At 28.2% G+C, this 18,733-nt stretch overlaps 1 protein-coding gene across 5 annotated transcripts; it reads left to right on the plus strand.

The window, feature by feature from the left end:
- The first annotated feature begins 56 nt into the window (after positions 1–56).
- Hlk (hulk) lies at positions 57–18,701 on the plus strand. 5 transcript variants are annotated; one of them, XM_074249047.1, is made up of 27 exons: positions 62–421; positions 2,626–2,808; positions 3,737–3,877; positions 4,246–4,281; positions 4,722–4,904; positions 4,975–5,118; positions 5,191–5,373; positions 5,466–5,597; positions 5,664–5,978; positions 6,048–6,230; positions 6,306–6,437; positions 6,544–6,858; positions 6,987–7,316; positions 7,399–7,719; positions 7,806–7,997; positions 13,039–13,170; positions 13,272–13,595; positions 13,691–13,879; positions 14,608–14,745; positions 15,013–15,129; positions 15,611–15,708; positions 15,780–15,996; positions 16,076–16,258; positions 16,322–16,462; positions 16,917–17,240; positions 17,304–17,486; positions 17,575–18,701. In XM_074249047.1, the coding sequence occupies exons 1-27, from the start codon at positions 91–93 to the stop codon at positions 17,763–17,765; spliced, it is 5,358 nt and encodes a 1,785-aa protein (XP_074105148.1). In that variant the 5' UTR covers positions 62–90; the 3' UTR covers positions 17,766–18,701. The 5 variants fall into 5 exon arrangements, with proteins under 5 accessions (XP_074105145.1, XP_074105148.1, XP_074105143.1 ...); XM_074249042.1 differs by lacking the exon at positions 15,013–15,129 and having other exon boundaries at positions 65–421; XM_074249043.1 differs by lacking the exons at positions 4,246–4,281; positions 15,013–15,129 and having other exon boundaries at positions 65–421.
- The last annotated feature ends 32 nt before the right edge of the window (positions 18,702–18,733 follow it).

Below are 18,733 nucleotides of genomic sequence, written 5' to 3' on the forward strand. Positions count from 1 at the left end.
CATCGTCATCATCATGATCATCGTTATACTCAGCTAGCTAGGGCGGACGCTGTTATAAAATCAAAAATAACTGTCGCAGTCAGTGCGGTAATGTCGAAGACGAACGACGGTTCGACGGGGTGCCGATACTGGCGCACAGTGATGCCGAGGCCGAGTGTATTTTTTCTTCTTCTTCTCGGTGTCTTGGTGATTATATCTAACGGAAGTTACGGCGTACACGGAGCTAAGAATGTGCGCCAGGACGAACCTAGTGTTACGCGCAGTGGAAAGACTTCTTCATCACCAACAGCATCATCATCATTATCATCATCATCATCAACAGGACATCATCAAAAAGAAGCTGAACCGGTGATAGAAGAGGTTACTACTAAACAGCTCGAACGTCTTCTTCAAGAGAAGGACTTTGTTGCTGTTTACTGGTGTAAGTCATAGTTTGTGTAATAAGTTGTAAGGTTTTGTGTCTTTCACCCTAGAACAGAAAGTACACGTGATGGCAAACATGCGGTTATGGTTGCGTAACTAAACCCGAATGTTCTTGCAGACTATTTTTATGTTTTTTTATCGTATCATCTTATCTTCTATTACATGACCTTTCATTTTTAGACTGTATTTTTGCTTAAACATTTATTCTTCTGATGCTCTTACAGTAATTCAGTGTCCAACAAATTTAGTGCTCTGACTAGATAATTATCATGATCATCATGATCATAATCCGCTGGGTCTCTTGCTAGTGAGTAAGATTTGTTAGAAGCAAAGGGGAGTTGGTTAAATCAGAACACTCACTAGACGCGGTAGTCTTCGATCGACGTGGTGGCCTGCACCGCTTTTAGAATACGTACCCAAGTTATTTTGGCACAGTACGACGTTATACTTTCCCTCTCCAAATAATCGTTTTGTACACCTCGGAAGATGATCGGGTTCTGTCCAGAAAACATCGTGACGACAATATGATCTCCCGCAACAGGTTGCAACCCACCTGAAACCCAATAATTAGAAATAAAATAAAAGTCATCGGCCCCCGGACTAAAAGTTTTAGCTTTAACTTGTTTCAAACTGCTTTACTTTTTTTTTTTAATTTATCTGTTACTTATTTATTTAATTTTTATTAATATTTAACGATTAAGTTATGTGGAATGAAGAAATTTTGAAACTGCTATTACAAAATAATAATTTGTTGAACCTGTCACATCCGTAGTATAGGCTCCTCAAGTTACCAGACGCGTTGAAAGAAGTATCTAAAAATGTCTTCTATTTTTTTTTTTTTTTTTTTTTCCGTTTGTCTGTATTACATATGATTTTTTTATTAATAGTAAACCGGTGCAGGATTATAAAAAAATCCGAGGCTAAAACTGTTTGCAATCGTAAAAATTATTTAATCATAATGTCAAACGTTAAAGCTCGTTCATTAAATTATCAACGAAGAGATGAAAACAGAAATATATATCAGATGTTATTTCAAAATTAGAACTCTAACTACAAAATATATTTTATGATGATAGACATTCATATACACTTCCAGCAGACATTAATGTAAGCCTGTAAATGATATTTTAAATAATAAATAACGCATGCGTGAGAATAAGTAATTCTAAATAGACAAATAAAATAAAATAAGTAATAATGAGGAAGAATATCGAAATGAAGAAATTATGACAGAAAGAAGATAATTATGATGACGATGTTGGTAAAGAAAAGAAGAATATAAGTAGTTAAAAATTGCTTGAATGGACGAGAGTGATCCCCTCTTTAATTTTACTATCTGTTTAACTCTGTCGTCTTTTTTACTCTTTATCTTTCTCTCTCACAACTCCCTCTAAACTTATTTCACTGCTCTATTCTCAGTAACGACATCGCCTAAATTGGCGGGCATGCAAGCAAAGAAAACTACGCTACGCTATTCTCCACAGTTAATAGATAAGATTTTAAGTAATATGTAATTTATTATCAAAATAATTAATGTCTTTTATTCCCGAAACATTTTCATCAAAATACTCGAGATTATTTCTTCTCAAACAATGTGCCATTTTCATTGATTTGATGATATCAATTTTGAAACTGGTAATTTAATACCTACCAATATAATCAATGCTAACAAATGGTACACGTACAATCAGGGAACTCCCTGGCTTTTTAAGCAGACTACTGTATTCAAAATTGTCTTCTTGTACTTGGCCGCTCTAATGAGATCATGTAAATGTATGTAATTATAATCCGAGCTGAATATTTCATCATAATAAAAGTTGGATAAAATTTCTCAGTGCGGTTTTGTTGGTAAACTTTTCAATATTTAATAAAGTATTGATTTCTGAAATGAAGAAATTATTTTTTCAAAGTATCGTCGTATACTAATTGAAAAGCAAGGTCGAAATGATGTAACATCATAGTCTATCACTAGGTACACGCATTAGTGACTGAAGATTTGTTGACGAGCTTTTTCAGCTTACAATTAACGACGGTATACCCGCTGCCGCTTGGCAGTGCTTGCAAAATAAGATTAATTAACTTTTTATGTTTGAGTTTAAAGATTAAAACATTACTTTATTCTATGTTAGTTAGTATTATGTGTAATTCATTTAATTATAAATTTATCTATAAATTGAATGGATTGTTTATTTTTTTTTACAGATGCAAGAAGTTGCGTTACGTGTGATAAAGTTTTAGCTGAACTCGAAAAAATAGACGATGATACCGACACATTTGGAGTTGATTTTGTAAAAATTAATGATAAACGGCTAGCTAAGCAATATGGGATCAAGAATTTTCCAGCACTTACATACTTCCGGGAAAAAGAACCAATTATTTATGAGGGTGAGTATTTTATTTACTAAATTATAATTATAAATACACGTGATATCATAATTATAATTAGTATTAGTGTTAGTTGAGGTTGCGATTACTCAGACATTGAAAGATAAACTTTATTGTATGATGTTGTCTCTCAACAATGCAACCTCAACGATTGGACCTTTGTGGAGGCGGGTTACACTAGTTCGCCAGAAATTTTTATTGGAATCTCGCCGAAGCAGTAACCTTGTCAGGCATACGAGAACCACAAGTCATTTGACCTAGAATCATTTTACATTCTATAAATAAATAAATAAAAAGAAATATTCAATAAAATTTAAATATATATTATAGAAAGAGCAGCTATAATAATGATACAAGTAATAAATTAAGTTAAATAAACATTTTATGATATTAAGGTACCAAAGACTTATAATATGTATTTTTCTTTTTTATTCAAATATGCAACCTTTTCTCAGCATTGTCTTTATGTCGCCAGGCATCTATGTGAACAAATAAAAATTAAAATAATTAATTAAATTTTAAACTATAACATATAATATTATTACAAAATAATTATTTTAAAATTACCTTGAATATAAGTCAAAAAACATAGATCCAATATATCTTTTTTATAATGCTAATAACTTAAAATTATAAAGTAAACGAAAATTGATTTAATTTAATTTTATTACTTTTTTTTTTTTACTTAATTCTTATTTTCTTTTTTCACCTATAACCAAATTTAATTAATGTTAATCTATAGTATAAATCCGATTGGCATTTGAATAAATAAATAAATAAATATATTATCATTACTATACTCTTTTGGTCAAGGTATTTTAAATAATAAAAAAAAAATACATATTATATCTTAAAACGTTACTATAATTTTATATTAGACCTGTAAATAATAAATAAAAATTAATTTTTTTCTTCAATAATTAAATAGGTGACCTGATGGACGAAGAAGGTGTCTTAGATTTCCTCACAAGTCTTGAAGCTATGGATTTGCCTGATCGAATTGAGGAAGTAAATGCAAAAATTCTCAATAAAATTATTGAAGACACTGAATTTGTAGCCGTACTGTTTTGTAAGTTTTTTTTTACTCGTACATAACTTATTTTTCAATTCTTAAATATTTTTTTTTAAAAGAAAATAAAAAAAAAATCCTTATACATTTTCAGCTTTTGTATATAAGCAATCTTTAAAAGTTAATTAAAAATATTTATTGTTTTGATTCAATTTTTTATTTTCAAATTTTGCATGCTAAATTTATTGATTTTATACAATAAATTTTATGTTTTTATTTTTATTGTACATATTTTTATTTTAAATGATTTATTCAAGACTTATATTGATAAAGCAGTTGGCTTGACGTCTGTTTTAATTGTACATATAATTATTATTGCAATAAGGAAAAAAAAAGATTTTTTTTTCTATGTGTGTCGATATGAATAGGTCCAGATTCGGAGCGGTGTGCTGGTGCTAATTCTAGTAAGTACACACTCTAAAAATAGGCATCTATTGATTCATTAAAATGCCTTCCAACATATCTAGAAAAAAAGTAATTAGAAAAAAAAAACGTAGAAACCAAGTAGAAATAAACAGTCCTTTCTACTAAAAACAACTCGACATTTGTAAATAATATATCATTTTATTTTAAAACGCTTTTTTCCATTTATACCCTTGTATAGCAGAGTGATTTAGTTAAAATTTTTTTTGATCCAGTAGACTAACTACAATTATATAAAAATAAAAAAATTGTTAAGAATATGAAAGTACATACTTATCTTTTTTTTTTTCAAAAATTATAAGAAGATTTTTCAATTAAATCATAAATATTTTTTTAAATTATAAAATATACTTTCAAATTCTTGAATAAAAAATATAAAATAAATGTAACTTTAACATTACTTTGATTTAAAATGGGACAGACAAGCCAGACTGCAAAAAATGTGCAAAAGCTCTAATGGAATTAGAGAATATCGATGATGAAGCTGATCAATTGGGTATTGGCTTCGTTAAAATCGCTGATGAAGAACTTGCGGAGGAGTATAATTTAGGGCCGTTGCCGAAATTAGTTTACTACCGTCATCAGATACCAATTATTTATGAACGTAAGTGCATTTAAATTATTTAAATGCAATAAAACATATTGAGATTAATAAAAATGAAAATGTATTGCAGATGAACTAAGCAAAGAAGAAGATGTTTTAGAATGGTTAGTATCAAACAAGAGCACTGGCGACGAAGAAGATGTAATTGAAGACGTAACTGCTAAAACTCTCAATACTTTAATTGGAAATATGGACAATCTTGTTGTTCTTTTTTGTAAGTTTTGTAATATAAATTATCATCAAGTACATAACTTTGAGCTAAAAATAATTATTTCTGTTGATGTAGACGATCATGGGGATGACGATTCAATGCAAGTGCTTGCAGAACTAGAAAAAATAGATGATGATTTAGATAAACATGGAATTCAATTTGTTAAAATAGATGATGTTAAAACGGCTAAAGATTTTGGAATTGATTCTGTTCCAGCAATTGTTTATTTTGAAAAACAAATTCCAAATGTTTATGACGGTGAGTCATTTTTATTGCGTTCAATTAAATTCATATTTTTATTTTAATTGCTCGCTAATAATATTTACAACTTACAATTTTATTTTTTATAGGCGATGTTGAGAATGAAGATGAAATACTTGAGTGGTTGTTGTCTCAATTAGAAAAAGATGAAATCGAAGATGTTACCGATGAAATGCTTGATCGTTTGGTAAAAGAAGGCAAGACTATTGCTGTACTGTTTTGTAAGTAATTTATTTTTAGTACAAATATATGTTTAAATTTATTAATAATGAAAATGATAATTATAGACGACAATAACGACCGTAAATCTCAAAGAATTTTAAATGAATTAGAAAATATTGATGACGAGTGTGATCAACTCGGCGTTGTTTTTGTAAAAATTGACAACGCTGAAGAAGCTAAAGAGTACGGAATCGATAAAATACCAGCGTTAATTTACTTTGAGAAAGGTATTCCAACTATATATGAGGGTAATCTTGAAGACGAGCAAAAAGTTCTAAAATGGCTAGATAATCAACAAGCGTCCGATCAAATTGAAGACATTACTGATGAAATGCTTGACATGGTCATTGAAAAAATGCCACATGTTGCTGTTTTATTTTGTAAGTATTTAATTTTTTTTAATTTTGATATTTACTTATTTAATATGCTAATTATTATTTATTTTTAAGATGACAAAGATCAGAAGAAAAGTCAAAAAGTATTAGCTGAATTAGAGAACATTGACGATGATTGTGATCAGCACGACATTGCATTTGTTAAAATAGATGACGATGAAGAAGCTAAAGAGTATGGTCTTGACAATCTCCCTACTCTTGTTCTATTCGAGAAAGGAATACCACATATTTATGATGGTAGACACATTTTAAATGAAGTAATAAATATTTTTTTTATCTTATTTTATTTAAAATATTAAAATTAAATTGTAGGTGATCTGATGAACGAAGATCAACTTCTTGGCTGGCTACTGCACCAAAAAAAACACCGTGAAATTCCCGAGGTGACTGATGAAATGATGGAGAAGCTGATTGAGAATCAACCCTTCCTCGCCGTATTATTTTGTAAGTAAATTCCGATGTAAGTCATATTATTGACATCACGTCGGTTTAGTTATAATAATCATCATCATCAAGGTTCATCTTCATTCACTTCATCCTGGTACCCTAGATGAAAAAAACGACAAGCAGAACATAAGGATTTTAAATGAACTGGAGAATATTGATGACGATCTCGAAAAAGAAGAAATCGTTATGATTCGTATTGACAATGCAGCCGAAGCCAAAGACTATGGTATCGATCATCTTCCCACTTTGGTATATTTCGAAGACAAAATTCCTGCCATCTACGAAGGTGATCTACTCAATGAAGATGAGGTGCTTCAATGGTTAGTCGAGCAAAAAAAAACTGCTACTATCGAAGAAGTTACTGATGAAATCCTGTCTGGGCTCATTGATGAACATGAATACGTCGTTGTTTATTTCAGTAAGTATTTTTTTATTTAAAATCTCAATTAAATATTAATTTGATCTCACTTATAATTGTGTGTGTGTGTGTGTGTGTGTGTATTTTTTTAATGTCAATAAATAACATTTTTTTTTATCATTATTTAGCTGGTAATTGCGATGAAGGTGATGAATGTGAAACTGTTTTAAAAGAATTAGAAAACATTGATGATGAACTCGATGAAACCGGCATCATTTTTGTGACAACTGAAGATACAGGAATAGCTAAAAAACATAATATTAAAAAATTACCAGCATTAGCTTTCTTCAGAAATAAAGAACCATTAATTTATGAAGGTGATGTTGAAGATGAAGATGAAGTACTTTCTTGGCTTACTGATGAAAATACACTTGAGATACCCGGTAAAATAGAAGAAGTCAATATTAAAATGTTGGAAAATATTCTCGAAGAAAATGATCACGTTGTTGTTTTCTTTTGTAAGTTTTATTATAAATTCAGAGCCTAAAACTAATTCAAATTTTAATTATACAATTAATTACATTGATTTTAATTGTACAGATAAAGAGGGTGACAAAAAAAGTCAGAAAATTCTCCAAGAGCTTGAAAATATTGACGACGAATGCGAAGAAGAAGATATTGATTTTGTTAAAATTTCTGATGATAATATCGAAAAAGAATACGATCTTCCTGGATTACCAGCACTTGCTTTTTATCGTCATAAATTCCGGCAAATTTACTCTGGAGATATGATGCATGAAGAGTCTATTCTTGAATGGATTTTACAACTTCGTCATTCTACACCAGATGTTATCGAAAGTGTTGATCGTAAAACACTCCAAGTTTTAATTAATGATGTTGAGCATCTAGCAGTCTTATTTTGTAAGAAACAATTTGTTTTATGATTTTGCGTATAATATGTATTAAACGCTTATACAATTTTTATTAAATCAATATTTTATTTAAAGATGATGATGACGAAAAAAAATGTAGTACGTGTCATCAAATATTAGAAGAACTTGAGACAATTGACGATGATACTGATAAATATGGAATTCAATTTGTCAAATCAAAAGACGCTAAATTAGCTGCTGAAATTGGAATTTTCTCATTTCCTGCTCTTGTTTATTACGAAACTGGAGTTCCCATTATGTATGACGGTAAGAGTTACAATTTTATTTTATAAAAAATAAAATATAATTTACGAGTGAAATTTATTGTTTCACTAATTAAAGTAAGAGCACAAAATTTTTAATTTTTATCAAAAAATAAATTGTGTTAATTCATCATATTTTGGACTACTTAAAAAATATACAAATTCGTTTTATTAACAGAATTTGGTACTTGATTAAAAATAAAATTATTATTGGAACTATTTATATTTTAAAATAAAATATGAACGTAAAATAGAAACGTATTCAGATAGATAATTCAAAAATTATTCTATAAATGTGTGCGTGTGTCTGACTTTTATAGGTAATCTTAAGAACGAGGACAAAGTTCTGGAATGGCTAATCGAACAAAAAAGTAAGAAAACATCTAGAATGATGATTATTATTACGGGTGTACTGTTCTTTGTGACTTTAATATCGATAGTAACTGATATATCGGCTTACAATTACAAAAAAAATGAAAAAGCGATAGTGCCCAGACGTGCGCGATCCCCATCTTTATAATTTACTTGCGGATTTATCATATACTTTCTTTTTTAATTATATATTATATTTTATATCTATATAACTTTATTGCTACTTAATTAATTAAAAGCATTTATTTTTATTTTTTTATTTTATCAAATTAATCAAAGTACTTTATTTGATTTGATAATAATTAATCAGTTTCAATCAAAATATTAACTAACATTTTAGTGTTATTATTGAATAAGTACTATACTTTTACAGAAATCTAAATTCCTTTTATGTTAATTGTTTAATAAGTTTAATGTGTAATGTATAAAATATTTTTTTTTTAAATCCCGACTGATCGGTGGACAAAATTTTCGTGTAATCCTTAATTATGTTGAACTTCCTTTTTTCGTATTCTAATACTGGTAAATTGCGCAATAGAATTAATAATAACAATAATAATAATAATAATAATAATTATTAAACTCACATTTAATGTACTTTAAATCAATGACTGCTCTAAAATTTATTGAAATCTTAATATATATATATATATTTTTTAATCTATTTCTCTGTCTCTCGCATGATTAACAATTCGAACTATTAGCGCATTCTTATCTTGCTTACTAAGGAAAAATAAGAATTAAGTTAATAAATTGATAAAGATTATAAAGCTATATTAAATTTTATTGCGTATGGGCTACACCTCCAGCGGCTAATCTAGGGAAATTTTTTTTTTTTAATATAATAATTATTTGTCGCGATTTAAATTTAAATTTAATAGCTCACTAATTATTAGATACAGATTAGTTCGCGTATACGTGGTTTTGATCATGACATCTCATACTCTTGACACACAGGTAATGATAGTAGTAATGAAGATGATGATGATAGTAATAATGACGATAACGACAATGATGATGATGATGATGATGATGACGAAGATGATGATCGTACTGAAAATAGAAACGATAACGACGAGGATGATGATGATGATGATGATGATGATGATGATGATGATGATGATGATGATGATGATGATGATGATGATGATGATGATGATGATGATGATGATGATGATGATGATGATGATGATGATGATGATGATGATGATGATGATGATGATGATGATGATGATGATGCCAACATGAGTGGTGAAGATAATAATATTGATGTAAAAAAAAAGCCTAGCAGAAATATGAAGAAAAGTAATGACAAAGGTAAAAATCACAACAAGATTACCTGAATCGCAACTGTAAAGATTTGGAATGAAATTTCTTCAAAAAATAATAACTGGATATGGCCAATGCATTAAAAAAAATATCTATATATATACATATATGTACATAACAAAAAATCCAGACCTATGCATAGAAAATAATTATAAAGTTACGTTAATATCAGCGAGATCGCCAATTATAGTAGGTATTAATTTGGATTGATAGCAGTCGAGGAATAGATATTCAACGAATCATAAGTTTGATGCGTGCCGAATTGGCTTTTTTTTTTCAAAAATTTTTTGTTTTCAATTCCAGTTAGTTTTACGCATAGTAGGAATAGATATCCTGGCGATCTTTATTTTTTAATCGTCAACAACTATACATACCCGTTGACGCACCCTTGTACGGCTTGTTATTTTCATTCATTATTATCACATATCAACGGCGTTTACGATTTTTTGCAGACATAAGCTGGTCTGGAGGCGTTTGCATTTAAATTATAATTTTAGTGTTTTTTTTTTTTTTTCCAATTTAGTATTTGACAAGCGTGTAACGCTTGTACTAAACACGCATTACACTATTAATAACAGCTCATATCCTATTTTTGGCATCTTAAGTTAAGTTATAGCCTTTCAACATTTGTTTTTACTTTAACTGATAAATAATCGCTTTTATAACATTTTGCAGTTTGAATTTATCTTAATCGAGCTATCAGTTACATAAATTTATTTTAACAGCATGTTTCACTATTTTCAATTACCGGTAAGATTAACTAAAATTTCAATTATTTTGTTATTTAATATTTACATACAATATGAAGAGATTATTTATTATAATGTGTTATAGATAATACATTTCAATTGCATTTAAAAAAATAATTTTTCCGCTTTGCATTTAATCCTCTAAAGAAGCATTAAAAGTAATTGTTAAATAAGTATCAGTTATCAGTGAATAAATTAAAACGAATTATTATAATTTAAATTTAATTGGTTGCTGAAAATTTCATTGATTGCATTTAAAAAAAAAGTAACTAAAATATTGTACTTTAACTAATTAATCTAACCATTTAAAAATAATATTAGTAGCAATCGTGTTATTAACTAAATTTTAAAATTAACTATAATAATTTTAAAATAAAATTTACGCGCACGTTATCTGTTTGATTTATTAGCCTAACAATAGTGCTCTTAATTAATACAACTAAAAAATTTCCCATATTCTCGTTAACGTTAAAAATATAAAAGAACGGCCATTATTATGTTGTCTGACACGATTATTTGCTTACCGACAGGCGACGGCTGTTTCTACATCGGAATGGGTGGTAAAAACGCGAAACCCACAATACCCTCCTATGAGCCTTACCAGTGCTGTCCTGCTAATCTGAATCGCGGTACCAAGGTCGCCAAGGTCAGCCGCGTTCCACAATCATCCAAAAAACAGATTGGTAACAAGTTATTATCAACTTCCTCAACATCAAAGACTTCAACTTCTTCTGGTGCGTCAACAACAACAACAACAACAACAACAACAACAACAGTAGCACCTCAACTCAAGCCAATTAACAAATTGACTGCTAAGGAGAGCAAAAAAAATGCTAAAATTGGGACGGAGAAGGAAGAGAAGAAATCATCAAGTCAACCCAACAAAGTTGCTAAACCGAAAAGAGGATTTTTCGGAAGTGGTAAATATTTAAACGAGTATATTCAGATCAACAAATCAAAAAAATTAAAAAATATTAAGAATCGAAACAAATTAAGATTGAGAGAATAAAGTTATTCTATCCGGTTTTACAGTTGTCGCGGGAATTCCCTATCTAATGAAGGTATGAAGTGTTAGCTGACCAGGCGGAAAAGATCTTGATGGATACAAACATTCTGCAAGAAAGGAGAGACCCAAATCCACATTATCATCACAAATCAGCCATGTCATCGTACTCATCATCTTCACTGCCATTCTCTGCATAGTTATAGACATCATTTGTCTTTTACACTATTTTATTTATTTATTTAAATAACGTGGAAAATATCAGTTAGAATTTTAATTACTAATAACGTAGATTTTACTCAATCGGGTTTATTTTTGTCAGACAAATCCTTATTTTTAAAGTTTTTAATGATAATTTATTTCCGGTTATTATTTAATTAAATCAATCATTGATCAAAAATCATTTAATCATTATTAATAATTATTGAACGTTTATCATATTTATTATTAAGTGCACGTATAATTATAATTAATCCATTAAATAATTTATTTCGTATTATTTAACTTCTTTAACTTTTATGTAATTTCAATTGTACGTTCAATCGCATTTCTGTTTTCACAATTAAATGTATGTATTGCCAAATTATTTTTTAATATATAAAACAAAAAATACTAAATAATAATAACTATATTGAAAAATAACATTACTTAGTAGTTAAAATCTACACAATTTTTTCGATTTTTTGTTGCGATTTTCTTTATTAATTTTAAACAATTATAAGGGTAAAGTAGGGTGAAAGAGACACTAAATTTTCAGATCACAAGTAATACAGAAGAATATTTTTATCAATTTTTATTTTAGGCCGAATGTCTCGAATTATTTCAGGCTCAATTGACATTTTTTAAATCTGAAATTTTCTTGGTGTCATTCGCCTCACTTCCCTTAAATAAAATATGTACCAAAAAATATCTTGAAATCTATATATAAATTATGTAACTATAATTTATTATTATAAATTGTATAAAATCATGTACGGAGGAAAATCGATAGGTTAAAATAAAAAAAACTGTTTCTTAATTTATAGTCTAGCTTTGTCATTATTATGATATTTTCCTTAAGACACCGATTTGAACGATAATTATTATATAAATAGGGGTATGTACGTATTATATTAAAATAATAATTTAAACAATTAATTGTTTAAAAAAAAATTTTTAAACTAAATTTTTAATTAGCTTAATCTATAGCCATTCCAGAACGGTCCCGCCGTCAATTTTGGCAGCAATTTTTTTTTTTTTTCTAATAAAACCGTTTTGATTAAAAATTATTCATATTTAAACAATAATAATTTATAAATAATACATTTTACAAATTAAATTGCTACATTTGGCGTCGAGACCGTAATTTTTTTTTTTTCTATAATTACTGAATAATTTTTATTTATTTAATTATAAAATAATATTTTTTTATTTGTTTTATTTAATTGTACATTATAATCATTGCATTTTTAATTAATAACATCAATACATATATAGTTAATATAGATATTTGTGCAGTGAATTAAAATAAATTCGCATGTATTTTAGTTTGTGATGATTTGAAAATTACGTTCATCATTAATTATGTGATTATTAATTTTTATAATCGCTAGGTAATATTTTGGATGAATCGGAAGTATTAGAGTGGATGGTAAAGCAAAGAAATGACGCAAGTATTGAAAAAATAGATCGTGAACAATTGACGAAATATATTGAAACCAAAGAATTTTTAGCGGTTGTATTTTGTAAGTAAAAGTTTTTTTTTTTTTATTTTTTTTATTTTTTTTTTTTTTAATTAAAATTTAATATCTAAACTGTTTTTTATAAATACCCATAATATTTTTAGATAAAGAAGAAGACCCTGAGAGTCCTCGTGTATTAAGACACATTGAATTGATTGATGATGAAGCTTCTGAGTATGGAATAAAAATAGTTCAAATGGGCGATCGTTTGATGGCTAAGAAATATGGATACAGAAATCCTCCTGGTATTACTTACTTTCGCAAAGGAAAGTACATTAATTACGATGGGGATATTGATGATGAAGAAGAAATACTTGATTGGTTAACAAATCCAGAGAACATGGAACTAACGGATCATATCGAACGAATAAACAAAAAAATGTTCCATAAAATCCGACAAGCATCTGATTACGTAGCGGTATTTTTTTGTGAGTCAAAAATATAATTTATTTAAATTATCTAATTTTGTTTTTTATAAATATATTTTATTTTCGTTAATAATAATCTAACGAGTGTTTGATAGACAGCAAAGATTGCAAACAATGCAGTAAGGTACTGAGTGAAATAGAGCACATTGACGATGAAGCGGATCATGCTGGAATTAATTTTGTTAAAATTGACGATAAACAATTAGCTAAAGAATATGGAGTATTTGCATTACCTGCAATATTATTCTTTAGAATGGGATCTAAAGAACCGGTTATTTATGCAGGTAAATTATTTTTGTTTGAGGGATCATTCTGGTTTCGGTGCTCGAAAAAAGTCAATATTCATGATTTTTTTACACAGAAATTATTGGAGATTTTAATATAAAATTTATTAAGCTCAACAAACACACTTTTGAATAAAGCAAAAATTAATGCAAAAAAAAAAAAAACACACGCTCAAGCGCCGAATTAAGGCGAAGCACTTAAATGAGTTTTTAATATATAAATAATGATAATTTTGTTTTGAAAATTTACTGGCATATTTTTAAGATGATATTCTAATGATTTATGAAAAAAAAAATCGATTGTTTTTTTTTCTTTTACATGTATCGCTCCCTTTAAAAATGTCAATAGTTCACAAGATATAATGTCATTTCTTAATTACGTATCAGTGGTCCGATCACTTAAAAAATTTGAACACAATACTTTTAGATATATGTACTTTCGAAAGAAGTAAAAAAATTTTTTTTTGAAAGTTACAAATCAGAATGACCCCTAGGGTGTGCCAAAATGTAACTTCTGTGATGGACCTCTTAAAATTGGAATTTTGAGTTCCGCTTTTAACAAGAGTTGTGTTTAGGCATTTCCTGACATATTTTTAGCATAAGGGAGTTATTCGCATCACAGAAGTTACATTTTGGCACACCCTAATGACCCCTTGAATTAAAGTTTTCTATGTTAATTGGTTTCGTTAAATTTATTTCTCTATTAAAAAAAAAAAAAAAAAAAACAGGTGACTTGTATGATGAAAATGCAATTCTCCAATGGTTAATGACACAAAAAGATCCATCTGGAGAAATGATAGAAGCATTGGAAGGTGAAGATCTTCTTCATCTTATCCGCGAATCCTCATCACTAGCCGTATACTTCTGTAAGTTTTGTTTAAAGTAACCAGAAGTTGACCCTATTATCTCCTGAATCCTTTTTGAAAATTAAAAAAAAAAATTAAAAGCTAAAGTGATTAAATAAAAAAAAAGAATAATTAGTAAATAATAATTTATAATATCGAATGCTTCTGCTTGTTGCATGTAACAGCCTCAGCTAATCGCGCCTTTTTTTTTTTTTTGTCTTAAACCGTCTCTTTTGTCTACCTATCTTCTTCTCTCTCTCAAGCTGACGTGTACTAATGCTGCCGTAGGGAACAGAACGCTTTGTGACATGTGCCAATCCAAAGTGTTCCGCAAGCAGATGCGGCACAAACATCACCAGGAGGTCAAGACTACTGAACAAGCCGAAGTACCAGAAGAAGCTGATGGTACCACCAATTATGATGCAGTCGCAACTCATATTATTCTCAATTGTTTGCTTTTTAACCCTTATATGTGTACTATCATTTCAATAGTTTTATCTAGTTATCCCAATTACACTTAATAAATTATTCCTAAATTAATTTTTAATATAATAAATTAACATTTACAGTTAATGTTTTTCTCCTGCACTGTAATCACATATAACAAATTACATTTTTACTAGCACACAAGAAGACACTGAGGACCCGCCAGGAATGCAATTATATCCTTATTTTTAAATTTATTTATTTTTTATTATTTTATTTACTTCCAAACTATGTATTGACTTATGACTAGCAATTATTTATCTCATTTTTTGTAAAAAATTAAATGAGATTGTTGAAACAATTTTTAGTTCTTGGATTAGAAATCTGCTTATTTTCTGTCATGCCTATTGATTAATTTATCATTTTATTGGTACACTTTAATTTACAAGTTATTTCACAGACAGTGACGATTGCGAGCAGTGCGCTGGGATACTTGAAGAATTGGAAAATATCGACGATGATTGTGATCGACATGGTATCACTTTTGTTAAAACCCAAGTAAGAAAATGATTATATTAAATGTAAAAAAAAAAAAAAAAATTATTTTGATTACTTTGATTACCTTGCAGGACTATAAAATTGCTGAAGACTATGGTGTAACAGATTTTCCAGTATTAGTTTACTTTGAATCTCAAACACCTAGTGTATTTGAAGGAGATCTAGCTGAAGAAGAAGAAGTTCTGCAATGGCTCATTACACAACGAACTGAAGACAGAATTGAATTAATAACTCGAGTAATGCTGGAGGCTTCTGTTGAAGATACTCAATATCTAGCAGTATATTTCTGTAAGTATCTTCAGAAGATATCTATATAAATCAATACATTTATAAGTATTAATTAAGTTTGATATTTGTTTCTGTTTAGATAAATTAAATTGTCACATTTGTGATGAAATCTTGGAAGGACTGGAACGAATAGATGATGAGTGTGATGTTTTTGGAATTCAAATGGTTAAAATTCATGACCCTCAATTGGCTAAAAGATACTCAATCAGAACATTTCCAGCGTTAGTCTATTTCAGAAACGGCAATCCATTACTCTTTGAAGGTATGGTTAATTATTTTCTGAAAATATATATTTAATTTTAAATATCGTACACATCATTTTCAGGTGATTTACAAAGTGAAGAATCTGTATTGGAATGGTTAATTGATGACGATAATCGCGAATTAGCAGATGAAATCGAGTCAGTTAATGAGAGAATGTTGGAACGTTTATTCGATGAATCACCTTTTCTAGCAGTTTTCTTCTGTAAGTACACATTACATTTAATCCATTATCCCTGATTAAAAAAAAAGAATTAAGACAAAGAAAAAAGTATTGAAAAGTATTGGTTTTATAGTCAATTCAATACTTTTCAATACTTTTTTCTTTGTCTCAATATTTTTTTTTTTATTCAGAGTAAGAATTAACAATATGATATTACACCCCTAGAGAAGTAAAGGAAGAAATGTCTCAGATCACATGTTATTGTTGGCCGAGGCGAAGCCGAAGTCAATAAACATGTGATCTGAGGCATTCTTATTTACTTCCCAAGGAGTGTATATTATTTTTTTCCCCGACGAAAGCGAAAAGCGGCAACTTCGTTAAGCGCAGCGAAGCTAAAATTGACGCTTTACACCTGGAGGGAAAGAAAATTTTATTAAATTAGTTTTGTAATTTCAAACTTAATTTTTATGATTTGTATTTCTCTTGATGTTATTAGACGATGAAGATTGTCCAGAATGTGATGAAATAATGGAAGCTTTGGAAAAAATAGACGGTGAAGCTGATCTTTTTGGTATTGATTTTGTAAAAATATCAAGTCCAGAAGCAGCTGAAAAATACGGTATCATAAACTTACCATCACTAACATACTTCCGTAAAAAAACACCTATCATATATGACGGTGATCTTACTCAAGAAGATAAAATACTGGCTTGGCTAACATCCCAAGACGTATTTGAAATAAAAAATGAAATTGAAGAAGTTAATAAAAAAATGCTTGATAAGTTACTTGACGAAAATGAATTTTTAGCCGTATTCTTCTGTAAGTATAATAAACATTTTTTAACAAAATAATATCATAATTTATCAATAAAATAATTTACAGATGAACACAACCATAAAGAAAGTGAAGAAGTAGATAGAAAATTAGAAACAATCGATGGAGAAACAGATAATCTAGATATAACATTTGTGAAAATGGCGGATACACGATATGCCAGAAAATGGGGTGTAACTAAATTACCAGCTATTGTATATTTCCGTAAAAGATTTCCAAGTATTTATCGAGGTAGATATTATAAAGTCACCAAATTTATAATTTTTTTTTTTTTTTTATATAATTAAATAAAACAATTAATCGGTGAATTAACTTACAGGTGATCTTCATAAAGAAGATGAAGTTCTTGAATGGTTAAGGAAGAATAGGTTCCGACAACCAGAATTAAATATCTACATGTACATGCTATTAGCAATCACAATTCTGTTTGCGTTGTACACAGGCTTTCTTTTGTCTTGTTTTCGATCAGACCAAGCTTCTACTCCAGCACCACATCCAAAACAAGCGTGAAATTGTATTAATTTAATAATCACAAGTTATTTTAAATAATATTTGCCAGCAGTATTTGGTATCGCGTGCAACAAATACACGAATAATATTCCAATACCCAGGATTTTTAATTCATATTATTAATATTATTATTACTATTATTATTATCATTATTTTTACGCTATAAAGTAATTCAATGAAACGTCCTCATTTTTTTTGAAACAATAGTAGAGTTACTGTAAAGTAATTTGACCTCTATATTAAATATAACGATCATAATTAAATAGGTCATTAATCATTATAAATATTTATTACAATACTTTAAGCGATAAATATTGTTTAATTTATATATACTGTCCACTCTGTTAATATAAATAATTATAATATAAATAATAAAATTGTTGCAGTTGGACCTTATTATTACGGTTTATTTAATTCAAGTAAAATTTTTTTTTTTTTTTTTTTTTTATGAGCATCAGTATAATTATTTTACTTTTGATAATTTCACATAAATTGTTAAATAAATTTCTCTAAATTTTTATCGACAAAAAATATATATAATTGAAAATTGCAAATAAAAAGGTCCAGCTGTGATTATTAATAGCGTAAAATAATAACTTTATACATAAATAATTGTTGCTAATATATAAACAGTTATTGCTGATATTGTTATCTTATAATTGTTATTACTACATACTTATTATCACACATACACTTATTATCTTATTATGATGTTAATTAAACGTTTTATTTATATATATACATTTAAATTTTCACCTATTCAATTGTATAAAATACACATTAAAGAGAATTTATAATCTTCTTGGTAAGATCTCTGTAATTAAAGTAAGAATATTTATCTATTCCGTTTTACTGTACACACAATTCCTCATGATACATGATATATATTCGAATGAATATAATAAAGAATCAAAGGAACCTTTGGACCAATTTTAAGTATTTTATTTATTAATTTATAATTTTTAAGT

The sequence above is a fragment of the Cotesia typhae genome, unplaced genomic scaffold, assembly GCF_013202065.1.
Source record: "Cotesia typhae breed Kobodo isofemale line unplaced genomic scaffold, CoteBio_Ctyphae contig_5, whole genome shotgun sequence".
NCBI lineage: Eukaryota > Metazoa > Arthropoda > Insecta > Hymenoptera > Braconidae > Cotesia > Cotesia typhae.